The sequence below is a fragment of the Varroa jacobsoni genome, unplaced genomic scaffold, assembly GCF_002532875.2.
Source record: "Varroa jacobsoni isolate VJ856 unplaced genomic scaffold, vjacob_1.0 scaffold_1318, whole genome shotgun sequence".
Taxonomy (NCBI): Eukaryota; Metazoa; Arthropoda; class Arachnida; order Mesostigmata; family Varroidae; genus Varroa; species Varroa jacobsoni.
In genome coordinates this window covers 69,197-96,701 of record NW_019214220.1, presented here as the reverse complement: position 1 = coordinate 96,701, position 27,505 = coordinate 69,197, and the positions used below count along the sequence as shown (strand labels likewise).

Below are 27,505 nucleotides of genomic sequence, written 5' to 3'. Positions count from 1 at the left end.
AATCAATTAAATTCATTGATTATCCTTTTGATTTTGTTCGTTGTCGTGTCTTTATGCAGCCTTTAGAGATTCACATGAGTGCTAGTCTTGAGCTCGAGAATATACCCGGCATGGGAGTGAGGAAAGTGGTCGAATCGGAACTTGTTTCTCGTGCCGTATCTGCACTTAAATGATTAAACGCAAGCTGTGAAAATGCATTTTAGTATGGAAGGTAACTTAAATTGATTAATAACATTGTTTATCTTTTTCTGTTTTTTTAAGTAAATTGCTGTGAGCTTAATTACTTCCCAGTGTGATGTATCTGATTTATATATAAATAATATATTCTTGAATTGGGATATCCTAACAACCTTCATATAACAACATCACTTTCGGTAGGCAAAAAAGGACACTCAAACTATTTTTTACTAGACATTTTTAAATAAATCCCTCAACTTTTTTAATAGAAAAATACTGTCACACTTTCTCCCGATAGAGAATAGTTTTTGACTGAGTGAGTTTTTTGACGTATAATCTGCTACTATGTATTTAACTATTACAATTTAATCTAACTATCTTTAAATGTATTTACTGTAGAAGTTTACTACGGCTGCGTACCCAGCTCAAGCACTGCTTAGATCATTTTGATTCATCTGAAGTTCTAATGAAGAAGTTATCCGTTAATTATGGTCAGTCACCATTGTTCGCATCCCAAAGTTTAAGCATATTATGCTTTAACGTCTTTTCGTCAAGGCTGATATGTTTAGGGTCTTGTTAGACTTGTCTAACTAATAACGGAGAACCGTTGCAAGTGACACATGCAGTACAACATAGGGAGCCATAAAAATATTTGCTAAAATATTTATCTAACGTATTTAGTTCAATTAATGTTTCCAAATAATTGATATTCTAATGTTTTTTTTTTAAGTTTGAATGAATTTTAAGTATTTGGATCTCTGGAGTTTTCTTGAATATTTTTGTAGCATTATTATTCAAATGCGGATCTATTGTAGGCCTCAAGCAACATTTAATATTATGACCATTATCAAACGTTAAGGACTCTTATGTATGATGCTTTCATGAATAATTTCTATCAACTTCTTCTTCTCTAAACCTTTTAAGTAAGTATGCATGTTGGTATATGCTGTGCTAGTGAACAGGTACTTCATCACTGTTGAGAATAGAACCTCACATTGTCATAGATTGTTGAGTGATCTGCTCCCAATGAATCTCTGATGATATTTATGTGTAATTTTGCAAAATAGCACACCTCAACTGTCATTAAGCTGTAGAGCGTGTATCAAGGGTGGAAGGCCCGAACTTTAGCTATTAATCGATTGAAATATTAGTTGCTTAAAAGTGTGAGGTTAAGTACAGGCGTTAATTTATATAATAACGTAAAGAAAAGATCAATGTATATACTCATGGTACCTCCATATTTATGCTGAACGTAAATCAAACATTTCATACATAAAATAATATTAAATACACCCTGATTAATAAAACATAATTGGTACCTGCTCACCTATTACACGGCAACAAAAGATGAGCTGTCAATTTAAGTTGATTAATCAACACTTTTATTTAGTTCTTCTGACACCCTTGAGACATACCCTGCAACGGTCCATTGCTTTGACCATTTTGGGTTGAACATAACTTTGACCACTCTGAAACACACTCTGCGGTTGGCCGTAAATCTGACCACATTGAGACTAGTCTTGGCCCTGACCACCAGAACCTCCAAGAGAGGGGGCGGCAGAAGGAGCCTGTTCTGCAGGTTGAATACCTACGATGGTAGTATAGATAGCTTCCACCTTCGTCTCAACAACGTGAGTACCCGAGGTCTTGCCGTAGCCAGCATCATTGACGCCGCTACCGTACTCGCTGTCACTTGAGCCGTGCCCGCCGATCTTTGAAGCGGAGGCCTTGGCGCTTACAATCGGAATGGTGATCGGCATCGAGTAGGACACAGCAATCGAAGTTACGGCATTATCTGTAAAAGATTTGAGTGAGTCGGGTACATGAACTCGGGTGTCCTTTCGACGATCGAATTTTATTTAGAAAAATTCAAATCAATTATTTTTGTATTTTTCTTTTTGTATTCGTGTGTGCATAGTTTTTAGAAGGGGGTACATACCTCTCTATATTGAAAAGCTCCCCCGTCTTGCAGCACGGAAAAAAAGGCCTGTCAGCCAAACCGCTGAAAACTCTGCGAGCTGTAAGAGCATTCGTCGTCGAAGGACACCGCTGTATAACTTAAGCATGTAACTAGAACTTGTATATTTTGGTATAGGTCTATATGTACAGTGGCCACTATTCTTGTATTCTTATCTATATTTGAGAAAAAAAGACTATATTCAAATAGCATTTACGTGATCAGCTTTATTTACTACCCACCGGCTGGCGGTTGGCCATATGAACCTCCAGAGGGTGCGCTGGAGTAGCCACCCTGCTGCTGAGGTCCGTAAGAAGATGATTCCATCGGCGCGAGAGCGGAGCCACCATACTCCTTCTCTTCAGGAGCAGGAGCGGGAGTTTGATAAGAAGATTCAGCAGAAGCAAGGGGGGGTGTCGGATAAGATGGTGCAGGAGGAGCAGGCGGGGGTGCCTGGTAAGCAGGCACAAGAGGAGTTGGGGAGAATGCTTGATAAGAAGGCGGAGGAGGAGCAGGGGGGGATGGCTGGTAAGAAAGTGCAGAAGGAGTAAGAGAGGGTAGCTGGTAAGGAGCAGGAGGAGTAAGAATGGATGGCTGGTAAGAAGACACGGGAGAAGCAGAAGGGAGTGGCTGGTATGAAGGACCAGAAGAGGGTGGTTGGTACGAAGGTGCAGAAAAACGTGACTGGTAAGGAGACGCAAGGGAGTGTGACTGGAAGGAAGAAGCAGGAAGGGATGGCTGGTAAGAAGACTCAGGAGCGGGTGGCTGGTAAAAAAACGCAGAAGGGTAAGGCTGGTAAGAGGAAGCAGGAGCAGGGGTGGGTGACTGGTAAGAAGGTGCAGAAGAAGCAAGTGTGGGTGGCGGGAAAAAAGGCGTCGGAGGAACAGGGACAGGTGGCTGGTAAGAAGAAGCAGGGGAAGATGGCTGATACGAAGGCGTCGGAGGAACAGGGGCAGGTGGTTGGTAAGAAAGAGTAGAAGGAGATGCCTGGTAAGAAGGAGCAGGAGGATGTGGCTGGTAAGAAGGTACAGGAGAGGGTGGCTGATAGGAAGGAACAGGAGAGGGTGACTGGTAAGAAGGCTCAGAAGAAGGTGGCTGGTAAGAAGGCTCAGAATGAGGCGGCTGATAAGAAGACTCCGCGGGGGCTGGTTGATAAGAAGGAACGTGAGTGAGTGGTTGGTAAGAAGCCTCAGTAGGAGCAAGCTGGTAAGAAGCTTCAAGAGGGGGTGGCTGGTAGGAAGGTTCAGAAAGGAGTGGCTGGAAAGCAGGCTCAGAATGAGGTGGCTGGTAAGAAGGCGCAGAAGGGGGTGGCTGGTAGGAAGGCGCAGGGGGGGATGGCTGGTAAGAAGGCGCAGGAGGGGGTGGCGGGTAAGAAGGCGCGGAAGAGGATGGCTGGTAAGAAGGCACAGGCGAGTGTGGCTGGTAAGAAGGCGCGGAAGAGGATGGCTGGTAAGAAGGCACAGGAGAAAGTGGCTGGTAAGAAGGCGCAGGAGAAGCAGAAGGGGGTGGCTGGTAAGAAGGCGTTGGAAAAGCAGGGGCGGGTACCTGGTAAGAAGACGTAGGGAAGAGCGGCTGGTAAGAAGTCATAGGAGGAGCAGAGGCGGGTGGCTGGTGAGAAGGCGCAGGAGAAGCCGGAGCAGGTGCTTGGTACAAAGATGCGGCAGAAGATGGCTGGTAAGAAGGCGTGGGAGAAGATGGCTGGTAAAAAGGCGCAAGAGAGGGTGGCTGGTAGGAAGGTGCGGGAGGAGCAGAAGGGGGTGTGTGGTAAGAAGGCGAAGGAGGAGATGCAGGGTAACTTTCACCACCGAAAATTTGGCCACGGTAGCCACCCTGTTGCATAGACTGGCCTCTATAGCTTCCGGAAGAAGATTGGTTTTCCGAACCGCTTGGAGGCCTACATAGAAAAAAAAGTATTGTTAGGTTTTGACAAATAATTTCAGGTGTCCGTTTTATTTCATTGAGTACTCTAATAAGGACCCAACATACCTGCGAGTATACGAGGGAGCACCGTAAGTCTCACTGAAGTCAGCCACGTTCTTTACTTTTATGCTAACAAGGCTCTGTCTGTAAGTGGACAACAAGCCCCATTACAATATTGTTTAGCACGAGTGACCTCGTATACTCGCGTATAGGCATCTAATGTGTTGCTTGGCTCCTATGAAGATGTACATTATAAGGTAGACATTTATATTATCAGACAGGGAGTAGATTGCATCCTTCTAACCTGGGAGAGGTCGGAGGGGCGTAAGTAGGTTCATATTCAATAGGAACGTACATTCCGTAGTTGGAATACTGTGGCAAGGCAGACTGCATGTAGCCTCCTTGTGAGCCTTGCTGAGACGAGTAAAGAGGCTGATAGCTTACGGGAGCTTCTCCTCTACTCTGGAGTTGACTGCCGTAACCACCTTGAGACTGACCTCCATGGCTAACCTGCCCACCATAGCCGCGCTGGAACTGACCGTAACCACCCATACGCTGCTGAGGCGCAGCATAAGGCTTAGAACTGGGAGGAGGACCGTAAGATGGTCCGATACCACCAAATTCCTGAAGGGCCATGGAGTTGTACCTGAAATAAAAAAAATGCATACTGTACATTGAATCAGATTGAAGGTTACTCGCAAAACAGTTTCGGAATTTCTCAGTCGCTTCGTGTTTTTTTTTCGGGCTGAGGACAGAAGGTACATAGTTCAAAATAGTTAAATACTTACCCATCGTTATCAATACGGTCGTTGACATAATTTTCCTCCCTAGAGTCTATCCACCTCTGGATTAAGCTGTAAGAACGGTAGTTGTAGCTGATAATGTAGACGTTTTCATTAAGGGGAAGCTTCTCAAGACGCTCACCGCCAAAGGCATCCTTCTTGATAACAGCGTAAAACTGACGGCCATCTGAAACTCATATTTGACATGATTTAAGGTGACTTTTTCACGTTCTATCGAAAAAATCTAACGCCATGGAAAAATGCATTATCATCTATATGAGAGCTAGATAAGTCAAATGGTAATACAACTGCATCGTAGCTTCTATAGAGGCTATTGCTGTACAACAAGTTAACTCAGTATTCTACGTGTGCTTTTTTTTACAGACAGAGGTAATGAAAAGTCAACTGAATGGATACCCTGCTGACAACTAACCAACGAGTTAATAAATATTAAGTATCACTTACAAGCAGACATAGCATCGCAACGGCATTTCTCAGGAAGAGTGAAGGGAAGCTCAGGCTCAACTTTCTCGTTATCTCCTTTGAAGATAGAAATAAGATGAACAGCGCCGCACTTGGCGTCTTCGCTTTTTTTAGATGGCTTAAGGTGACGGTTGGTTTGCATCTGTAGATTAATAACGAGTGCGTGTATACGTAATTGCTTTTGTTATTATTCTTATTATTATATATGTACTGCTCACCTTAAATGTACATTTATAATAAATTATACGTATATATTTTAGACGTCAACACCCTAATTTATTAAGCTTAAAACTTCAAAAGCCACAAAACAAGTGTCCATGCATTATCGCTTATTGGAACATTTTTAAAATAATGGTGACATTGATAATTACGTTGGTAACATAAAATAATTATTTTTATTGCATGAATTAATTGTGCTCAGAGAGGCTATTCCTCATAATAGAAATTGAATTCCGAAACAAACATACAGATGTGCTGTTAGTTTATTGAGAATGATTCCAACAAAAAAAATCTGTCTGTGTTGCTCTACTAGGATTTATTATCTAAAAATCCTATTCGATCTTTAGCTATTGACACAAATACCTAAAGATTGTTTGTTTAGGCTTGATAACTCTCCCTACGTCTAACTTTTGATATCATAAACCATGACCGAGTTTCCAACATGCCATCTTTGAATCCTTTCACTAATTATGAAAAAATGCGTGTCAATTAAACAAACTTTTTTTAATTATATAAAGTGCATCTAGCTTACATATTTTGAAAGTATACCTTAACGACATAGGTGCCTATGCTCTGAACGGCCTCCTGGATCTTGGGGGTGATCTCGTCACATACGGGGCAGCTCTCCTCAAGCTCATCGCATTCAGCTTTTTGCTCATCATCGTCATCTTCACTCACGGAACGCTCTTCAGCCTGCTCTTGTTGACAGTAGGGAATAACGTACTGGCCTTCAGGAATTATGAGTATCTTTTCGTTTTCGGAAAGTATCCCTTCCTCAGAGAGTTTGCGCTCAGATTGTAAAAGAGCAAAACCGGTATGGTGACGAAGGTAGTCACATTCACAGTCTTGGCCGAGCTGGAAGCTTTGATTGCGGTTGTCATCGAAGTCGGGAGTGAAAGCATTGAGGATGCGGAACTTGCCGCCAATACAGGAATTTTTTTCACGGGCAACTATCTTGATGTGAAGCTGCTGAGAGTCCGCCTTTGCGTTATCCTTTGCCACTAGCGCGAAAACAGCATCCACAGAAATTAAACGAAGTAAATGAGACTGTGTTAAGGTAATGGTACCCAATCGCAGAGTATAATAATTTAGCTGTTGATAAAAATAAACAGTATTGTATTTTATCTACGAGGTTTGTGATATGGATTGTTCCATTTTCGACCAACTATTTGTTGACGGTCTAATATTATTGTTAGAACCAACAATTTAAAATAGTAATTTCTGTTTTTAACCCTCTAAACTAACCATAAATAGAAATCTTGGGCATATTCCAAGGAGCAGCCTGCTCAGCGGGGGTAACATCGTCCATGATGCGTTTAACGAGCACAGCTTGCTGAGACTGGCAAATACCTTCGAGCTGGTCTGTGGAACTAATGATATCGCACTTGGGGCAGGTGATAGTCCTTTCAGAGCACTCTTTCTCTGTCTCATCGTTTATGAAGGCTGAAGGAAGCTTCTCCTGATCAATGCCGGAGGCATCGAAATCTTCATCGCAAGAGGGAATAATCCATTCGCCTTGAGACAAGGGAGCCACGGTGACCTGATTATCAAGGGAAGCCTGCAAGAGCTCATCGAGGTGATGAATCTTGTGGTCCTTGAAGACAATAACAGCGTATCCAGCACCACGGATAAGCTCCGGGCAGCGGCATTCCATATTAATATACAGGCCAGTAACTGAAGGAGCGTTGATGGCTTGAGCTTTCTGGCCACGCGTTATGTCATAGACAGGTTTCACGAAGTAGTTCCTACATTCGCCGTTCTTAGGCTCCCAATGACGCTCATCGATGGGATATGTCTGAACAGCATAGCGGTTGCCATCGGCTCCAAGAATATCCTGCCAACGGCGAGGAGACATCCATGATTGGCCGTCCTGTGCAACGCCAGTGGCAACAACGAAGGAAGATTTGGCACCGCAGACGAGCTGCTTTAATTCCTCAGTGCTAACACCGCACTTCGGGCAATCGCCAGTGGTGGGGCAAACGCTGCAAAAATCGCAATGCACTGTAGCGGAACCAAAGTATTTCACATCGTAACTGCAGGCTTAGACTAGCTCGCCCGACGTGAAGAATACCCGATTCAGATTTTCGTGCTACCGTGCCTCGAGATACTGTAATTAACGTTGGAAGGGGACTTGAGACAGATTTGCAAAAACACAGATAGGTTCTTCTGTATACTACGAGTACTTCTTCCTTGCAAAGAGTATAAGGGACAATTGCGGTGAATAACAACGAAACGATTACTGGAGTCGTAGAGCAAGTTGCAGTAAAGATAAGAAGTCAAGCATGTATTTTAAAATCTAAACCTGTGGAACCTGTATTCTACTATTAAGACATTGTATAAGCAAGCAGCTGAACAATGCCTGCAAGCGAGAACGGAGACAGAGCTTGAACCTTAACCGTAACCAATCATCCTCGTTTATCGTGGTTGTAGGTTAATCCAGGTGAAGGACACTATTGTAGTCAAAAGCAGAGAACATTAGAAATGCATGAAAAACTTTAGATATGACCACTAGTCGTCGTGGCCGTGGCGCACAGTACTTGGATGTGTGCGTCGTCTATTGCACGGCACTCACCCGCCGAGGGGGGCGGCGATAGCCACAGAGGCGCATAGGGCCAAGAAGACGGTACGGATTGGCAGCATCACGGACGTCCGGTAACCCAAATGCCTAACGTTTCCTGTGTTCTCACGCCTTTTATATGAAAGCAGGCCGAAATCGCTGACGTTTTATAAAGGTGGGCATACCAGCTGTTCACGTAGACAAAAATGTTTCGGCTGTAATAACGTAGCGGTTGCAAACCTGGATGAAGAGCGGCAAGTGGAAGCGTACATTCGCACAGACCAGTGGTCGCGGAGTTGATTATGGAACCCTACGGCACATTACCATATATAGCAACATACATTTGTGTCTATTAAGTATCTGCGGTATGGTGATTTCGCTTTTACGTTATAATACGTTTTAAGTCTCTATTTTCTCCTGAATACGATTTAAGCTACGTGGTGAATGTGATCCACATCCGCATAATGTATCTACGTGTTTTTAAATCCACATATATAAATGCCTCTGCTTATTGACCAATTTAATTTTGTATCAGCGAGTCAACACTGATGCAAACAGTAATGATGTTACTGCTTTGAGTCGTATCGAGTTGAGTTCTATAAAATAGAGAAATCATATTTTTCGTATAAAACGAAACACTTTTCATCATCCGCATCATTCGCGACACACAGATTCATATAAACAAAACGTGGGAATAAGACCGAAAAATGGTATAAGATAAACATTCTATTGTTCTGAGACGACTGAAAAGCGAATAAGCCGAATAGCGTGTGGGCTGCGATAGACTCGGTATTTATCAGACCACTCATCTTGGTTTCTCTTATTGAGTGGTTACCCATGTAAGCAAAAGAAGCTGCTACTAGATGCTACACAAAAACTAGCTCGGTTAACCGTTTCCAGGTATCGTTAGGTCACGATTCAACTTTTAGTATAAAAATTAAAAATAACTGGGGTGTCGTCTTTGGTGTAGAAGAAGGAGATTTGCAGCTAGAAATGAGCGTACGGTTAATTTTCTAATCAAATATGTTGATACTTGTGGTTAAGACAACTAGTTCGTCGATGCTTTTTGTCCTCATAGTAGCATTAGCTTTTTACACTCAATTCTCTTTTCGTCGCATATGGCTAAGCTTGCCCATATGCGACTACGGTTAAGCGACATATTATCTCCATAGGTGCGCATATTTGCAATATATGGAGCTGACACTCCCGTTCTTTCTAAATATTGTCTTAAAGAGTTTTCCACTATCGTGAAGATCGTCCTATTGCCTCAGACTGCAGATCTATAGCTCCACTGTCCTTATCAGGTCCCTTCCTGAAATCTGATGGCTAATTTTTTCTCTCATAAGTGTGTTTTTCTTACTCAGCGTGTGAGAACTTCCTGTGGGAGATGCAGAAAGCGCATGATACTGTTTTACAGTAATGATAGAACTACTATCTACGTATCATGTTGTAGACAAGCTTTGCATCCAGAATAAGTTCTCTTTAGCTCTTAGTTCCGTTTATAGGAAATGCAAAAAGATTCATATAAAAAATTAACGTTACAAAATCTCACCACTAAACTACAATCAAATTCCCGTAAAGCAGGTACACCCATATTAATGAGCGGCAATGGATTGTTTCAATGAGGCTTTCCTGCCAATATCACCAAACGAAATAAAATACATTCGTTGCCCGAGTAGAGAAAGAGCCAATTTTGTTGTTATTATTGTTAGTATTATCATCATCATCATTGCCGTTTGTATTGTTGCGTGTATGTGAGAATGATGATGTATCGTTAAATCTGCGTATATTCCCACCATACGAATGTCAATGTTAGACTGTCAATGCCATGACAACAAGGTTGATTCGGTAATTTTTCAATGATTCCGAAAATAGGACAGGATATAACAGGCCGAAACAATACAATTTGTTGTCGAGCTTATCCGCCAATCAGCTGGAAATCAAACATTCTTTGAGTAACAGTCCCTTTGAACTTTATCAAAGTAAAATATATATATATTTATGGAAGGAAGGCTGGAGAGGACAATTAATTTCAATATGATGCGCTTAATTTTTAGAGTTTTAAGCAAAAAAGTAGCTATTTTTTTCCCGTACAGTGAACAATCTCCCAACTATTTTAGATAGCCGGTGTTTGGGCATTATCATGCTGCCAAACGGGTTTAGCTACGGCTGGATCTGATTGATTCTTTTATTATTAATTATAGCAGGGATACCGTTGGTTAGAACGTCAATCAGTAATTACGTTAGGTAATATTAATTTATTAAAGTGTTGAATATCGAAAGCCTTGTATACCTCTATGCATTAAAGAGAAATTGTACTGTTTTTTTTGAAATTTAGTATTTTCTGTGAAGTATATTAATGTACGAGCATTTTTCCAAATGTGGATCGTAGCAGAAAAATGAATAGTTTAGTACGACATGTTTGTCATGAAATAACGAAAGCGCAGCTCTTCTAGGTAGACAGCCATACTGAAGCTTCCGCGAGAATGACATTCCAAGATAATGGCGTTCCAACGAAAGGTAAGCGTCTTAAATAACCCGAATATAATAATAAAATAAATAGAATAATATAATAAAGCGAAAAAATGCAAGGCATAATTTTTGGAAGGAATAAGTAAGGTGACATCTGCTCAGGCTCATGTGCGAGTGCTTTATTTTTCTAGGCTATAAGTGGCTAACCTTCAAAGGTAATCTGGCTAGGTACCTGCGGATCCGCACTCGTTCTGTCGGGCTGATAAAAAGCAATAATGTAACTAACGGCGATGAAACTGTAACAATATGCTTAAAGCGCCTGAATTAATTTTAGTAGGAAGCTCAGCTTGACAGTTCTCTATTCATATTCAAATCTAGATTAAAAGTAATGCCAGCCGGTATCGTCATCAAGTTTTACAATAGTGCTTAGATTTAAGGCGTCAGTGTACATATCAGGCGGTCTGGCTGTATTCAGACCTGCCTTTCGACATTACATATGATCCTAGGTACGCTGTGTCAGCGCGATATTAAGAAAGACGCAAGAAATATCGCATCGCAGCTATGTTAGTCAGTACTGATAGCGAGTTAGCGTTTCTACTCGGTAAGAGCTTACACGGTTATAAAGTGTAGAAATGCCTATTTGTACAGTGGCGTCTAAGGCAAAAGCATGCGCTTCAGGCTCATTGTCTACTACATGTTTGTGAAACTGTAGCTTTCAAAATATATTTCTTCAAGCCAACGTATAGCAATCCGAATTCTCACGTAGCAAACCAGAGAACAACATTGACGAGTTTTAGTATGTCTTCAAAAGTGCTTTCAACCTATCTTGGCTTAAACGGAAATTCTGTCACTAAAAATGCAGCCTAACAAGGTAGCACGCGTACGTCTACCACCACAAAGACTGCCTTTGAATCTATATTAACGAATCTGTACGTATTCGTGGAACAGTGATGTAATCGAACTCAATTTCTGTGTATAAGATGCTTGCTTTTAAAATATAATCGAAACTCCTGTCGGTTCCAGTTTACTTTGAGCTCGTTTAACACTAAAATGTTAAATTAAAATGTGTCGCAGGCTTTTGTTCTATAGGTAGGGTTTATGTGATAGCAGAAGGAGAGTTGTTACCTTTGACAAAGCTGAACCTGCGTCATGGATATATACCGAAGCTTGTACTCGACTGTCAAGCCTTGTATCTAGCCTAACCCGTTCACTACTGATAGGTCGTCGAGAAATACAGGGTATGGGGCTCTAGGTTAAAGGTGAAAACAATATGGACTACTGCTGCTGCTGTTATTGGCTAACGACTATTTCCGATAAAGTGAGAAAACCTCTACAACGTTCTAATGGATCGAGTGTCATACGGCCCATAGAGACATGGCTATCACACACAGAGTAAGCAGCGTCAGATCGTACCGTTTTAACTACTGTGGTAAACTATCATAATATAACAAATCTAATAGGATGGTCGATAACGTAAGACGCTAAAACAAAACTGTTCAGCGACAACTTACCATTACATCAGGATAGTCAAGCTAGTGCTCGTTTGAAAACCGGACAACAGGTGCAATAAGCCTTGACCTAACGGATGAGTGGCCAACACTATTTCGGCATGTTCATCATTGCTGTTATGATGATTATACTCAACAGCTCGACATGGCATATAGTGCTAAGCAATAAATGCGTGTGCATACACTTATAAACTATACAATGTACTGATACTGAACATCGTAGGCTTACTCAGTTTGCTGTTTCCTTATTACGTACGCTTTTGTTTTCTGCTTCCACTTTAAACGCTAGACAGTTCCATCTAGAGCCTTTTTTTATGAAAAATACAAACCAGGTGAGCTGATTTACTATTAATAGGTACCAAGGAACATTCTTGTCGATACACTTTCTGCCTTCAGTAGTAAGGCGACCAGATGTGATCCGTCCGATGCCAGAACCGCTTATCGTTTTGCCCTCGCCTTGATTTGCCCTTTCTTCCATGAAACAACCTCTATTTCCATGCTCTTGGGATTCAACGATGGATACATTAAGCTGTTAACATTCTGACAACATACGTACACATGTCCAATGTCGCATTTACAAGATATTATTCTGTCAGTAGCCGCATGCTTCAGCTGGTGACTTTGTCAACTCCGTTTGATTTGTGTTGCGTCTGCGATCGTTGTCTCTGTTCGCCTCGAGCTTGAAGCGCTCACTCGACGTCGGACGAGGTCAGTCGGACGGCATGTAAAATACTATATGTGTAGTCACATTTGCATGTATCATGCAAAAAGCGTTTTCAGCAAAGTGACCTACTTCAATGGTTGTCTGTGGATGAGTTCCTGTGCATGAAACGACCGCTTCTGTTCTCAACCTGCAAAGTAACTTTAGGCACTTCGCGAATATGTGTTCATCTAGCATTGGGTAGACCTAATGCCACCGACCAGAAGTCCATTATACCATTTCTTTCTTAGAATCGTACATATACACTAGAGTTGTCCTGCGCGGAATAATTTTTTTCTAAACACTGTTGAGAGAGTGCTCGCACAGCAGACGTTTCTAGAACAGTAGCTACCGAAAAGGAACACGCCAGCATGCATACGTATAGAAACACTCGGCTCGAGAAAAGTTTAACTAGAGTTTATTTTCTACACAGATTATTTACAATAAAGTAGTAGTAATTATATACAGTTGCAGAAGCCATTTATGGAACGATAGAGCTTTTAAACAAAATCCATAATTTTAGCAATCGTTTTAATTAAACCTGAGTCTCAGTAAAGGAGCTATTTGAACCGGTCCGTTTTGGGGTAGCATACTGAAAACAAACAAATAGTCTATTCATTGTGAAACGACCAACAATAACAAATGACGTCATCGTAATCTACCAGCTGATGGGACCAATTTTTTCCGCACGACAATCTAAATTTTCGATGATTTTAGGTACCATCTAATTATTATTCGAACGCGACAATGTAATTAAGCGTACAAAAAGCATAGAATCGATGCAAGTATATATATATATATATATACATATATATGCCTCTCCCACATAACAATCATATCATGGGTCATATCATAACCTCAATGTTAGCGGTGATCGAGTTTAACTATCCCATTTAGTGCCCAGCCGATATTGGACTACTTCAAAGGTTTATTTTTTCTATTTTTTTAAAGTCACTTTGTTCTTCAAATGCTGAAGTCCCATTTCTCAGGTATACGTACCTTAAGGACACTTTTAGGTGCCTCGCTTGATGATGTGCGAGACAGCGAGCCGGCTCTACATTCTCGATCAGGTGTAACGTCCAACCTTGACATCGACGACTTCATTCCCATAATACGCTCTTTGAGAGTTTTCTTACGTACGATTTTGTGGCCAGGTAAACTTTCAGAATCCGACACCTGATTCAAATCATTGTCTGAATCAAAGCTCTACAATCGAAACATAAAGCTTCGTTAAATTTCATTAGTCATACACATTAGTTTTGAAATCAGCTGTCCTATGGCCTCTATTTTCCTATTATTTTTTTGAAAATTAGGGCTACTAACTTCAATTACCTTTCTATACGCCTTGAAACAGATATATTTGTTGCTGTTAGCCCTTTATATAGATATCTATATACTGAATGTTATTATTAGATTTTAGCGAGCTTACCACCCCAGGTTTGCCATAATGGTGAGCCGGTGCTGACACAATAGAGGCATCGCTATCGTAGCCAGTGGCATGTCGCTGTAAAGAAGTTTGCGACCCAGCTGGAGAAATACCTGATGCGAGGCTGTCGCCCGAACCCGCCCAAAGCTTCTGATCAGAACCAAAGCCCTGTCCAAGTGACATTGCTTTCTTCGATTTGGTGCGTGGAGGTGCCCTGATGAATGGTAATGCCTGACTGACGTCTGACGCGCTCACAGCACGTTTGAATGATTGGTTCCGAGCAATCTGCGCCGCTGGCGAGGTCAGTTTCGTAATGGATTCCATTCGACCAACAAGCTTTTGTAGCTCAGCCCGAATTTGCTCGCGATTATTTGGTCGCAATGGCCGCGATTTCGCTGAATCCCCGTCGGCTTGAATCATTTCGACTAGCCGAGCGAAGTCTTGAGCCATGTGACTTGTCTCTGAGTGTACCTCATTCATGCATAGGGTCTTCGCTCTATATTCGTCGCGCTCATTCGTGAGCCGCTCGCGCTCTTTCCTCGAACGCTCATAGTGGTGTCGCAGACGACGCATGTTCTCTTTGGCTTCGTCCAATTCAGCTTGTAACTGCATGAAATAGAATTTACACCATTAGACATATACCGAAAAATTCTTCCAGACCCACACGCTCAGACGCACACTTCGCATGCGTTGCTAGGGTAAGTGCATTTCTGGATCTTCAACATGGACCAACAACACATTACATATTAATAAGCGTAAAAATCTCCACCGAGTTTATTCGAGAGTATCCAAATGGTTGACATAGCTATGAGAAGGTTAAGGAATTGGATGCAGTCAAAGTTTCGATTCCTGATTCAAATTATTCGGATTTGTAGAAGTCGGATTTTCTCCAGTTATGCGATCTTATTTAATTAGGCAAGTCTAGTTATCGAGGAGACGAGCGTAGACAGAGATTCGGATACTTACGTCAAGAAGCTCTTTCGTAATCTGGTCTTCGCTAAGCTCGCTCATCTGCTTCTGCATTTGTTTATTGAGAAGCTCACGGTGCTGCTCACGCTCATGTTCAGCGCGCAGAAGACGTTCTTTGAGGTCGCGCAAGATCCTCTGGGCATCATGAAGGACCTTTTGCTGATCTTGTCGTTCCTTCTCCCAGGCCAACTCGAGCCGTGTTTTCGCATACAGTTTGTTACTGCCGCGAGATGTTTCCAACAGCTTGGCCTCCTCATACTGATATATTAATATTAACGAGGAGAAAAATGAATAAGCTTTTGTTTAGTATGTGAGTAAAGTATGCCTCTTCATTTTATTCCATTGCAGCACTGGAGTAATAAATGTATCCCTTTATATTTATGTTATTTTCAAAAAGTTATCTCTTAGACATCTGTGGCAATGCAAGAAGGCTTCTTCCAAACGTACATGTAGAAACGTAACGGACGTAAACATGTAGAAAAACATGGACGAAATCAAGGTTTGTCTTTCAAAAAAAGTGGAACACTAGAAGCTACTAAACTTGTACAAGAGAGCCAAGAGGGCATTCTCTGGTCCCAAGATCTTCTTTTTTTGATGAACGCCTTAAGCTTCTATGAACGGCACAACTCGACGTCTCATGTCAGTTATCGTTTACAAAAACCTTAGAGAGGGATGACATGCTGTAGAAATTAGACAGGCATTCCCTAAGGCCACTGAAGCGAACAATTTTATAGATGCTTGTTGCGAAAGAGTAAAGCAGCCGACCATCTTTGATTTATCACGAAATGATGTTCAAAGATCCATCAGATGCAATAATCAATAGTACAAATGGTTGTTTGCTCGACTCCTTGAATTGATACTGTCGAAGGGGCAGCTCAAGTGTGCTTTAGCAAGATGGCGCTTCGAAATAGTCCAGGGATGGCTGAGTATGTGTCATGTGCGCCAGAACAAGAACTCATGGGAATCCAATCTAACACTCACATTAACAGTGGAATAAACTATACCGGCCATATAAACTTTGATTCACGTACTATACCACTCTTTACTAAAAAAAAAGGGATATCTTAAAACTGATTTATAGCCCGAAGCCTTGTGAAGATCGGAATGAAACGTCCGTAGGGGATATTTGTATCGGTACATAGACATAACTTGATTCAGATTGTTGGTTCCATGTAGATACTTTCATCCAATCTAATCAATTACCCTGTAAGCTCCGTCTATTTCGATTTTTACCTGGTTAAGTTTAGACTTTAAAGTTGCCACTTGAATTTCGAAGGATGATTTGTCTGCATCTATTTGAATTCTCATTTTCCTGTTCTCTGAAAGTGCATAATCTAGTTGGTTTTTGATTTCCTGAGCTTGAAAACGAAGTTCCTCCATCTTCTTGAACGCATGTTCTGCGGCCTCTCGGCTCTTTATGCGTTCATCGCGCACAGCGTTGCCTTTTAGCCGATTTAGTTCCTAAATACCAGAAAACACGGGCAAAGCAAAATGTAAACAACAACTATATTAACAACTACTTATCGAATCATAATCATAACATTGTTGTGCTAATTTTCTTTTCTTTACTGTGAGAAATACTGTAACTTGAATAATAGTGCTTGAGGAACAGGCCGATAGTAAATAATTGCCTGTTAAGTAAGGAAAGATTATGGGGTAATTAGGTTAGCAATTATATCCGCGCGACATGTCATTAAAGCAGCTCAAATTCTGGCCCAGGAAAATTTATAGATGTTCACTCTTTTCGGTTACTCTTTCTTTTAGCAGATTCAAAATACGTTCTTCACGGTATGTAGTCTTCATGCTGTCAACATGCTGGCGTATGTGTATCGAACACCCAAGCCACCTTCATACTTTACAAATAACTAGATTTCGTTAAGGAATGTCACCAGAGGATAAAACGAATGATAAGGCAATGTTCTGACAAAGTGATAACTGCGACAGAATATATCAGCCGAAGTCCACTATTTTTTAATGAGACCTAAGTTATGTGCGAAAAATGGAAGACTACCCCTTAGTTGCACGTTAATTCTGCCAAAAGTGAAAATTATCTTGAATTTCCCTATTTTTCACGCTTTTGGCCATTGTGATCATTTAGGTAGTGGTAGCATGTTCGCCTTCTCACCGAACGGGCACAAATGTGATTTCAGTCCAAATTTCGTTATTATCGTTGTTTCTACTATAATGAAACAGTAGAAAAGACGATAAGTATAGCAACCCCTTGCTGTCTCTAGGCACTCCCTGATTCAAACAGGTCTTATTACCCAAACAATACGCGATGATTTTAAAGCCAAGATTAGGAGGCCCAACTGAGGACCAGCTATTCAGCATATAGATCGCTCGGTTCCGATTTGAGATTTACAGGCTAATTTTTTTGGAGTAAGACTCAAGCCGCCGCAGACGCTTAGAAAAGAACTTCTCATGACGTTTTTGGACCTCGTCCTTTGTTTGGATTTTTTTTGGAAAAAATTTTTTTGTGTCTCTTGCCAGTGTTGTACATAAAAAAGGCCAATAGTCTATGCCACTTCATCTCTTGTTATAAGTAAAGCATAATGAGCCAGAAGCTTTCAATTAGATTTTCCATTTTATTTTGAATAAAATTGTGCACCTGCAGCTTTTCAGTGGACAACCATAACTTCACCGAAGGTGTGTAGCCAGGCCGCTTCCTTGACACAGGAGGCTTCAAGGACACGGCTCGGTACGTACTGCAAGTATGTAGGGTGTTTGCCCACGTAAAAGGCAATACACGATACCACACGGGATGCTTTTTCACCTCAATAGGATGAAGGGCTTTGTTACCTTCTTTCGTTACCCATTCGCACGTCACGTCGCGCAAGGGAGACCTTCTAGCCCGGGCGACATAAGGGAAAAATAATAACTTCTTGGATTGCAGCTAGCCAACACGCAGGATAGGCTGCGGAGACAAGCGGGTAGTTACTTATGCTATCTGTAGTATGGTTAAATGAAGAGTCTGGGTGGGAGTCGTGAAAAAAAATAAAAAAAGACCTCTCGCCTGTTACCCAAAAACTTTTTATCGGAAAGCGAGCCCAATAAAACTAAAAAACTAGCACGTATCTATTTGCGGCCCAGATGGCAGAATTATTTTATCTGTCAGAATGACCAATACCTTCTTGGCTTCTTCAAGCTGTTCTCTTAGGTTATCCCGCTCTTTCGCCAGGGAGATGATTTGGCCTTGCATAGAGTCAAGTTCGCCTGCGATAATGTCGAGTTTGCCTTCGTACTCGCTGCGAAGCGCTGCCACTTCGGCCTTGTGTGCATGTCCTGAATGCTGCAATTTGGCCCTAAGTTCGCTACTTTCCTGTGTGTTACCTGCCTGCAATGTGCGTAAACTTCGTTCGGTGCGTTCCATCTCTCCCAATTTCATCTGCAATTCATCGTTCTAAATCAGAAAACACATGTAGTTAAATCACATGACGGTTTTTCATTTGAAGACATTTATTACACATAATCTGTGTATGTGCACAGGGCTATTGCAGGGTATTATTGATACTGAGAACTGTCCATAGAGATTAAGTAAAGAAATTAAGAAAAAATTCACAAAATTTCACGTATATATCCAGAACAATCGATAAAAGTGCTATAATTACGATTGGGGACTCACGCGTGTCTTTAGACGCTCCTTCTCTTCCTTGTGAGCTCGCTCGCTACGTTTATAGTCATCAATCTGTGCCTCGCACTCCTTTAAAGTTTGCCGCAACCTCTGTTTTTCAACCTCGCTTTCTTGTAGTCGTTTCACCTTACCTTCAACTTCATGTATGTAGTTTTGAAACTCGAGTTTTTCGTTGGTGTACGCCTCATGCCGACTTTGGATACTTTCGCGCAACGTCGACAGCTCCATATTGACGCGCTCGTAATCGTGGCGGCTTTGTTTGGCAATACTTTCAGCACGATCCTTGTCCTCTTGAAGTCTCATTCGCACGCTGATGTGTTCTTCCTCAAGAACCTCATACTTATTGACTGCGTCCTCCAATTCTTGCTAATACAAAAACCCGAAACACATTGTATAGCATACAGCGTTAATAAAATAGCATGAGTGTTAGTCTTGTGGAGTTAGCAAAAAAATTGGATTGGAATTATACTGCACTGGTAATCACCAGATGACTTTTATCATATGCATACCTGTACTCTACAAGCGGCAAAATAAATGCTGTGCTATTGTAATTATTATACCGAAATCATTTACTCTTTAACTCAGTTGTGCCTTCTGAAAAAAGGTGCCAGCAAAACGAATTGTCACTGACCTGCTTCTTTGATAAATCTTTTTCAAGCTGCTTCAGCTGTTGATTGTGAAAATGCTCTTCATCGTCGAAGCGGCCTTGTAAGCGGCGATAGTCCCGTTCCATAGAGAATATTTTGTTCTGAATGCTTACGAGCTCTTCAGCCTTTGCTTTAAGCTCATTTTCATGGTCCCTTTCAAGACGTTCACGACGACGGCACTCGGACCTGCGTGAGAAAAAAGGGCAACAAAGGTTCAAGGTTACAGCTTTAGTGTTTGTATATAAATGCGGAAAATTGCGCGAATACCTTTCTCACACGCGTCATAACAGTACAAACCTGAGTTTCTCTTCAAGATCGGTGATCTTCGTGTTCCAGTCGTCCTTCTCCTTACGGAACTGCTGATTCATCGTTCGAATCTTTTCAGTTTCACGTTTTACTTCATCCTCGCGTTTATCACATTGTTGTTGAGTCATCTGCAGTTTTTTTCGGAGATTTTCAAGTTCCTCGGACAGCACCTTTTTAGCTTCCGCTGCCGCCCGTTCTATTTTTCTCTCATACTCCTCACGAATTCGCCTCTCTTTATCGCGATCGCCGCCCGGTCTCGAACTTCTTGCAACGTCCAGCTGTCAAAGAGTTATATTATAGGCAAAAAATGTTGGAGCATAATAAGTTCGCTTTAGAGTGCCTCATAAGGAAAAAAAAGTTCAACATTTCATTAAAAACAGTTTTTATTTTATGAACATAAAAAAGACGAGGAAAACACATTATAAATGTGCAAAATACAAAAATTACAAAAAATACAGCTACACAAACGCCAGACCATATATTGTTCAAGACGTACCTCATCTTTTAGCTGTTGAACTTCTTTATCGAGCTTTTTATTAAGTAGATGCGAACTCTCAATGGCCTTTGTCTTAGAAGTAAGCTCAGATTGTGCTTCTTTCAGTTTTACTTGAGCTTGTTTAACAGTGTGGTTCAATGTATCTAACTGTTGTGTGAGTACGCGTAGCTTTTCGTCATTCGCTGAGCTGCTGCCAGAACTGCCACCGCCATTTTTCAACCGAGCTTCCATAGTACAAAGATCTTCGCGAAGACGATTGCGTTCTTTTTGAAGATCTGCTATTTTTCCATCTTGCGTTATCTGCAAACAGAAAATACAGATCAGAGGATCTATACAGGATCGACTAAGTGTGGCGTTGAAATACATTTGATTTTACTTTTAAAAGACAATTTTATCATATATAAGGCTATACGATTTTTATTATGCTTTTAATTTTTTTATAGTTATCGGATCTGTTGAGAGATTTTATATCGGCAAAAAACATCAAAGCGTCGAAGAAGGTCATTTTATACCTCAGTACTTCTGAGGCTTATTTGGAGATCGCCGATTTCATCCTCCAGGTCCTTTATGATTTCACGGAGTTCTCGGATGGTGGCAGTATCTTTAATAATCCTCGGTGGCCTTCTCTGATAGCCCATATTTTCTATCAGTTTCTTGTTTTCCTTATTGATTCGTGCAAACTCGTTGCTCAGCTGTTTAATCTTTTCCTCCAACGATTTTATCTGCTCGTCTTTCGATCGCAACGTTTTCCGCAACCCTGAAATTAACGCCATTCAGCTTGTGCAATTGTTTCTTCGTTTAACTGAGCTAAGATTGGAGCAGGTATCGTTATCATATGAGTTTTACTGTGATCGTGAAATTGCTAGAAGGTACGCTACTTTAGGGGGGGAACTACAATAATTGTCCAGATAAATTACGCATAAACAACGTAGCAAGTAGCAAGTTGAGTATGCTGAAATAGGGAAGACGTTTGATAAGTCGTTTCTAACTAATATCCTTGCTCACCGTTAAGCTCTTCCTTATCTGAGCCGCTCGGCGGCCTTCCCTCTGTAGATCTGGCGTTTACGGTGTCAAGGGTTCTGTTGGCCTCGGCTAATTTCTTTTCTAGCTCTTCTACTTTCAATTTGAGATCTCCGTTTTCGGCCAGTAATTGGTCAGCGGGACTGGGTGTTGGCCTCCGGGAAGCCCTTGTATGAAGACGTTTGTTCTCTTCACTAAGCCGTTCAGTTTCTTCCTCCAAGTCGGATATCTTCCGCTTTAGTATAGCAGCCTCCTCTTCCACAACCTGGAGTTTCCTTTTCAGGTCCACTTGTGGAGCGACCTGCTGCGAATTCCGTGATGGAGGCACAATCCATCACCGCAGGTGATTCCCCCGAGAAGCATAACAATTACGAACACACACAAACGCGCACGAATAGTGCTAGCTACACGAGGACAAAACTTGGCGAGAACGTTTACACTTAAGTGGTGTTAATGTCGAATCATGTCAACTTAGCCAGCAATAAGCCTGCAAGCTTTCAGTGCTAAGCTACTTGCAAACAATGCCCTTATCGATAAAGACCTTTGAATTTCGAAGCCCAATCCTGCTCTACGCTGCGCATCGCTGTACACTAACTATCTACGTACATTCCCTTCAATCTACATAGTATTATGCAATAGAGTTGACTTAGAAAATCGTCTACAAAGTCGCTTGGCTCTATGTACGACTTACCTGAAGGTCTCCGTCAAGCGAGCGGCTACGCACCATCAATTGTTTCGACACTTTTCGTTTTTGTACTTGCAATTCAGCATTGAGTCGTTCGACTTCGCGTTCCTTTTCGATAACCTTTGCACGAAGTTCTTTGGCTTCCATCTCCAGTAGCTTTACCTTCTGACCTATAGGACTTTTGTCCGATCCAGGAGGAAGCTTGGAGAGGTCGAGCTTCGTCGTCGAAGTGTTGATTAACTTTATTTCGAGAGCTCTGACTTCTTTTTGGAGTGCTGAATAAATATTGTACTTTATCAGCTAACTGTGAGTGAGCTTAATGTTCTACATTTCAATTTTATAGATACGTGTCGTTTAGTATTCGCATGCTTTACGGTGCTAGTTATCAAAAAGGTTACCTTCATTTTTGTGATCAAGGTCTTCTGCACGTCTCTTATAAACAAGTATCTCTTTTTCCTGTATTTCCATTTGGATCTTCATTTCTTCAGGTGTTATTGCATCTCCAGTGGAGGCACCGCCTTTAGTCATTTTGTGTACCTGCATAATCAGCACTTCGTTTTCTTGTTCTAGCTGTGCAAGCTTTTTGCGCGAGCTTTGGCTTTCCTCTTCGGCATATCGCAGCTGCTCTTTGAGGTCTGCTTCACGTTCCATTGAATCGAGGAGATCGCGACTCAACCTTTCGTACTCGTCCCCACCCTGGTAATTTAAAAGGAAAATGTACAAACATCATGAATGAGATATAAAGTAAGTCTTTAAGTGAGTGGTCATAGAAACGAAATCAAGTTAGCCTAGTAGTATCTTAAATCAGCTCAAGTTAGACGCTCTTGTCTGTCAATGGTTTTAGAATTGCACTTACCACGCTTTTAGGTCGCTCTGCTTGCTCCTTAGTAAGCCTGTTATTAAGTTCCTGGGCAACCCTTAATTCCTCTTCCAAGTTTCTCATTTTGGTTTTATCGACTTGCGTTCTGGCAGTCTTTTCCAGTTCCTTAATTGTTTCGTCCAGCTGACTTTTTTCCAATTCTAACTGTTCTACTCGCTTCTCGGCCTTGCGCATCTTGAATTGAAGTACACTGCATTTCAAAGATGGATGGTGGAGATTGTTTCGACTATTTGTCTCTGCTCAGACCAAACTTAAACTTCAAAATGTACATAGCGTGTACCTAAACTTTTTATAATAATAATTGCATTTGTGCAATAAACATAATTTAATCAACACTAACCGGCAATTCTTTTGTGCTGCATCGAGATCCCGTTTAGCTTCAAGAAATTCGTTATTATGATCCTCTCGGAAGTTGTCGTGCATTTCTTCGATCTGCTGTTCTAGATCACGATTTTCCTTCTTGAAATGCTCGTTTTCTTCCATGATTTCTTCACACAGGGCCTCCGCTTGCGAAAGCTTATTTCTTAGCTGTGTGAGTTCTTCCTTGGAGCAGTCTTTGACTTCTTTTATCTGATCTAACTCAGCTTCCAGTTCTTTGACTTGTAATGCAAGCACTTTATTATCGTCCTGTTGTTAGAGAAATGAATAGCGAAAAGGGGTGTTATGACAGAGTTCGCATATCTAGTTCTCGTGATCCATCGATGCATCGAATAAAACTGCAAAATTTTAGTCGACGAAAGAAGTATCGTTACCGACACTATCTTTCACTTAAGGCTCAACGCTTATTCTAGTTACCTTTAGTTCTTCGGTATTAGCTTCGGCCTTATGAAGCTTTGTCCTAAGCTGTAACAGTTCAGAAGCAGCCTTGTCTAGTGATTTCTTGTCGTCGACGGAAGGTGCACTCTTACGCTGTATCAGCTCCACTTTTTCCTTCTCTAGTTGGCTGACTTTCTGTTCCGATGCTTCCAATTGTTTTCGCAACCCATTTACCTACATTATAGGTAACGAACAATGAACATTGCAATATTTGAGTTGTCAGATTGTAGTAAGAAGCACTGGTCGACTATTTGCTGATGCGCGCAGGTACTTGCATATTTTTTATTGCTATAATGAAACAAGCTCACATGAAAACCGTAATGACAATGGAGGTAATAACAATAATTTTGATGTAACGATTGATTGGCACAGGCGTTAGTTTTGTATACGTACAAGGGCACGAGTCATACTCTGAAATTACTAGACATTACGATGAAAACCCGATTATTCCCGAAACAGATGGTATAAAAAAATGGAGCAGCAGTGTACCAGCTATCTGCCTTCATGAAGGAAAGTCAAACCAATGGAAAAATCGAGCTACCGGGAATAACACCGACAGGAGGCCAACACAAACGAGCACCCAAGAGGCACATCATTTGTTTGATAAAAGGCATTTGAAAAGTATGGGAAGTTATCACATCTGTCGCTTCGTCGTGGCTAGAAAAAAATCGCGTAAAAGTGTTAGGCCTTTTCAGAGCCGACGAGATAGTCAGCCTTTTTAATGCTTAAATTTAGACACCTTACATCACTTTGACGGACTGATGGTAGAAATTAGTTATATCTCATAATCTAAAACGAAAGGCTGAGCAGCTTTTATCGCTTGAGCTCTATTATTCGACGACCGCTTTTCACCTATAGATGAAAACAGAGTTGGTTCTGGGTCGAAAAAGTAGACGCCAGCCCGTCCCGTCAAGTAACAGTTAGAACTATAATTAGGCCGCTGGCTTCTGCTTAGGATCGCAGACCTAAGGCATTGTGCCCTACGTTACTCGCGAGAGTTGCCCTTGTACTCAGCAAAACATGAATCCTAAATGCGACAATGTTAAGCCTAGTTACGCAATTAAAGATGGATCTGGGGGCAGCGAGAACTTTTGTATATGTTAGAAAAACACTACTTCAATTGAGTTTGATCTTGCAAGCGCAATGAATACCGTTCTTTGGGACATCGTACTAAAAGAAGTAAAATGGAAGAAGATAATTTGGCAGTGCCGCAAAAAATCTACTACTGCATTTTACGGACTAGTAAAGTCGCTATGATAGTGAATGCCGTGCAGCAAAAGGCCTCTCAGGACCAGCCTACTCTAATCTTGATAATTCGAGTTCAGTTGCTGTCTATTAATAAAATCTCTTCAATATGTGATACTTCTACGATACAACTTTAGAGCGGTTCATCTCGTTGGTGCTAGTGTACTAGGTGTAATGAAATTTGAAGATACAGGTAGCCTGTTTCCGAGCGCCACAGCATATATAATCACAGTGCATATGTTGGCAACCCACGAGATAGGAAAAAGCGTACGTTGCTGCAACAGGGAACCTTCCAGAAGTCACACAGATCGACCCAAAATGTCTCGAACTTTTAGAGGCATCTATTCGGAGACGGAAGAGATTCTTGAAAGCATAATAACAACCCAGCGAATTTTTATAAATATGGCCTTCCTTAGCAAATACGTTTCCCCAAATAGCCTCTCAGAAACAGTTCAGACTAGCCCAATTTCAGTCCATTTCTGTGACCACTAAATGTCTGGGAAATTTTCAGACCCATATTAAAGAAACGTACTTAATGAAGTATCTGACGGATCTCTTTGAGTCTCACGACCACTATGCGGAACTACCGATTTACCGATGAGAAAAGCTGGATTGGGTGTGAAAGCAACTTGGGCTTAGATCCGGCCTGCTAGGCCGCGTACTTTTTCGAATTCTGCCAATTCTCTGAACATTTTGTTTACTTAAAAATCCGTTCAAGCCGAAACATTAAGCTACAGATAAATCTTGGGTAGAGCTGTAGAAGTAAGCAATATAACATACCCGTCATATTCACACATGCCATTAAAATCCGCGGCGTTTCCTTCAAGCGTGATTCTTTCCAAGAAAAAGAAATATTTTAAGAGACCGACACGTCTTTCTACTAACGGTGGCTGGCTCGTGAACTCGAATCGTCATGTGCTGGTTCCTAACTCGTTTCGTATAATCGTTTCGTTAAGGTCTAAAAGGCATTATTATTATTATTTGAATTGGTTCAACGTCCTACGTAAGGCGCCGCAGTACGTTCGTTTAAGCACATCATTTAATTTAAGCGTGACGAGATACTGACATTGCACAATAATGAAATAACACGCCCAGGCTAGTGAAAAGCAAACACTGCACCACTCCTGCCTATAAAACTAAATGAAAATTAGTGAACGGAAATAGGAGAAAATGACCGCCGTGTGCGCAGGGCTCTGCTATTACCATTGAACACCCGTATTTATTTAAAGTTCTCATTATCAACACGTCTAGCTGTGCGAAATCAAAAAGTTTCATTGGTTTTACGTTAATCTATTGTATGCTATAAAATTGTTAATTAGAACATAAATAAAGTATGATTTGAAATTTTGCGAATATAAGAGTGAGTCTGCGAGGAAGTTGGCCCACTATAGGATTTGGTGATGCTCTTATGGGGAGATTTGTATATATCTAAGCTTTGTTTCAACGGCACACCTTTTGGCGTTGGATGAGTTAATTATCAGGCATGCTCGATACTTTAACCGACTTTAAAAGGTACAATGCTGATCAGCTTAATGCGCAGTTAAAGCAAGCGCTTTACAATAACTGTTTGGTAAGGGGCGTTCTATGGATTGCTATATTCACTTCGATCTTTCTCTAGAGAACGAGTTTATTGAGGCAGACGTCAAAGGGTCTATATGGACCCTATGACGCTAGTTTTACTTAGGGTAATTGGTTGAGGAGATAATGACCAAGACAACGAAGAATTCATACCCTTTAAAATTTTCTTCAAGAACAGAAGCGGGTTTAAATCTTTTATTCTTAAATCGAAATTTTTCAATCATTTTAGCGGAGATTCAATGAGTTATTTTCTTGTTTGTATCGATTGCCGACACCTAATTTAATTATTTGCTCTAGAATTTCGCATCGGTGAATTATCCGTTTATCGATCCGCTCTCTTATGAGTTCAATCAGAACTTTTGTCTCGTTACATTGCAAATTCAAGAATTGAGCTAAAATAATACGTTTCAAATGCAGATGTTTATGACTGTAGCTTTGTTCTCAAGTGACGAACTATAAACAGAAACCATTCATTAATTAGATAATTAGAAAGATCTGTTACTTAATAATTACTATAATGGCTTCTAAATTCAACTTTAGTTCATGTCATATTTGAAGAAAAATGATGATTAGAAACTCAGCTTTCTTCTGGTAGCGTTTAAACTTTTCACATGTTTGCTTGCGTTTTCTTTGATCTTACTTACAAACTATATTAAGAGTTTCGGGATTGGTGGGACTTGTCATTGAGCGATAGATCTCAGTAAACAGACAATATACAATAATAATCTTACGTAATGATATTTATAGTATCTGCGTGCGTTAATACCATTGTATAACTTATCTACATAAGTAGGTGTTCTCTAGCCAAGCAATATACAAACCATGTCCATGAGGTCCTCGTAACTGTCCTGGAACTGCAGTGTCGTATCAGTGGTATCTGTGGTAGCAGTACACATTGTGTCAATCGTTGAAACAGACCGCGCGTCATCACTTTGTCTTCGTGAGCCCATAGCGCCCTTCACCTTAAGGATGAACTCGACATCTGCTGAGTTATTCTCTGGAAAATCATGAAGAAGGCGGCCCCTTTATAC

General features: G+C 41.2%; 3 protein-coding genes across 14 annotated transcripts in view; 1 reads left to right on the top strand and 2 right to left on the bottom strand.

The window, feature by feature from the left end:
* LOC111268763 (copper homeostasis protein cutC homolog) overlaps window positions 1-5,359 on the top strand; it is an 11,568-nt gene extending 6,209 nt beyond the window's left edge. For 4 of the 5 annotated variants that reach the window (XM_086971800.1, XM_086971797.1, XM_086971799.1 and 1 more), the window contains exons 8-9: window positions 60-211; window positions 5,221-5,359. In XM_086971800.1, coding sequence (XP_086827926.1) covers window positions 60-173 — 114 coding nt within the window. In that variant the 3' untranslated portion in view covers window positions 174-211; window positions 5,221-5,359. The remainder of the gene's footprint in view (window positions 1-59; window positions 212-5,220) is intronic. The other variant, XM_086971801.1, reaches the window with a different exon arrangement.
* On the bottom strand, window positions 1,537-8,219 carry LOC111268762 (uncharacterized). 7 transcript variants are annotated; one of them, XM_022847931.2, is made up of 10 exons: window positions 8,111-8,218; window positions 6,784-7,520; window positions 6,088-6,539; window positions 5,302-5,461; window positions 4,843-5,023; window positions 4,359-4,700; window positions 4,121-4,198; window positions 3,680-4,028; window positions 2,377-3,580; window positions 1,537-1,972 (listed from the first exon to the last, which is right to left on the bottom strand). In XM_022847931.2, the coding sequence occupies exons 1-10, from the start codon at window positions 8,176-8,178 to the stop codon at window positions 1,692-1,694; spliced, it is 3,852 nt and encodes a 1,283-aa protein (XP_022703666.1). In that variant the 5' UTR covers window positions 8,179-8,218; the 3' UTR covers window positions 1,537-1,691. The 7 variants fall into 7 exon arrangements, with proteins under 7 accessions (XP_022703666.1, XP_086827922.1, XP_022703662.1 ...); XM_086971796.1 differs by having other exon boundaries at window positions 2,377-3,526; XM_022847933.2 differs by adding an exon at window positions 2,117-2,195 and having other exon boundaries at window positions 1,863-1,972; window positions 2,377-4,028; window positions 8,111-8,219.
* Window positions 8,220-13,176: 4,957 nt separating this feature from the next.
* The window catches only part of LOC111268760 (uncharacterized), a 22,720-nt gene continuing 8,391 nt past the window's right edge, over window positions 13,177-27,505 (bottom strand). Inside the window, exons 2-19 of one of the 2 annotated variants that reach the window (XM_022847923.2) lie at window positions 27,296-27,471; window positions 23,631-23,825; window positions 23,176-23,462; window positions 22,812-23,025; window positions 22,354-22,651; window positions 21,962-22,230; window positions 21,256-21,574; window positions 20,763-21,007; window positions 20,251-20,550; window positions 19,746-20,032; window positions 19,433-19,634; window positions 18,793-19,167; window positions 18,298-18,570; window positions 16,404-16,631; window positions 15,168-15,428; window positions 14,205-14,807; window positions 13,775-13,981; window positions 13,177-13,367 (exon numbers count right to left, since the gene is read on the bottom strand). In XM_022847923.2, the coding sequence (XP_022703658.1) occupies window positions 13,311-13,367; window positions 13,775-13,981; window positions 14,205-14,807; window positions 15,168-15,428; window positions 16,404-16,631; window positions 18,298-18,570; window positions 18,793-19,167; window positions 19,433-19,634; window positions 19,746-20,032; window positions 20,251-20,550; window positions 20,763-21,007; window positions 21,256-21,574; window positions 21,962-22,230; window positions 22,354-22,651; window positions 22,812-23,025; window positions 23,176-23,462; window positions 23,631-23,825; window positions 27,296-27,471 (4,796 nt within the window). In that variant the 3' untranslated portion in view covers window positions 13,177-13,310. The remainder of the gene's footprint in view (window positions 13,368-13,774; window positions 13,982-14,204; window positions 14,808-15,167; window positions 15,429-16,403; window positions 16,632-18,297; window positions 18,571-18,792; window positions 19,168-19,432; window positions 19,635-19,745; window positions 20,033-20,250; window positions 20,551-20,762; window positions 21,008-21,255; window positions 21,575-21,961; window positions 22,231-22,353; window positions 22,652-22,811; window positions 23,026-23,175; window positions 23,463-23,630; window positions 23,826-27,295; window positions 27,472-27,505) is intronic. The other variant, XM_022847924.2, reaches the window with a different exon arrangement.

Excerpts from the sequence above, each read along its gene's own strand:
- LOC111268762 (XM_022847927.2), bottom strand. The coding sequence starts at position 8,178 with ATGCTGCCAATCCGTACCGTCTTCTTGGCCCTATGCGCCTCTGTGGCT. Across the intron at positions 5,462-6,087 it reads TAGGCACCTATGTCGTTAAG|ATGCAAACCAACCGTCACCT; the intron begins GTATACTTTCAA and ends ATTAATCTACAG. Across the intron at positions 4,029-4,120 it reads GCTCCCTCGTATACTCGCAG|GCCTCCAAGCGGTTCGGAAA; the intron begins GTATGTTGGGTC and ends TTTTCTATGTAG.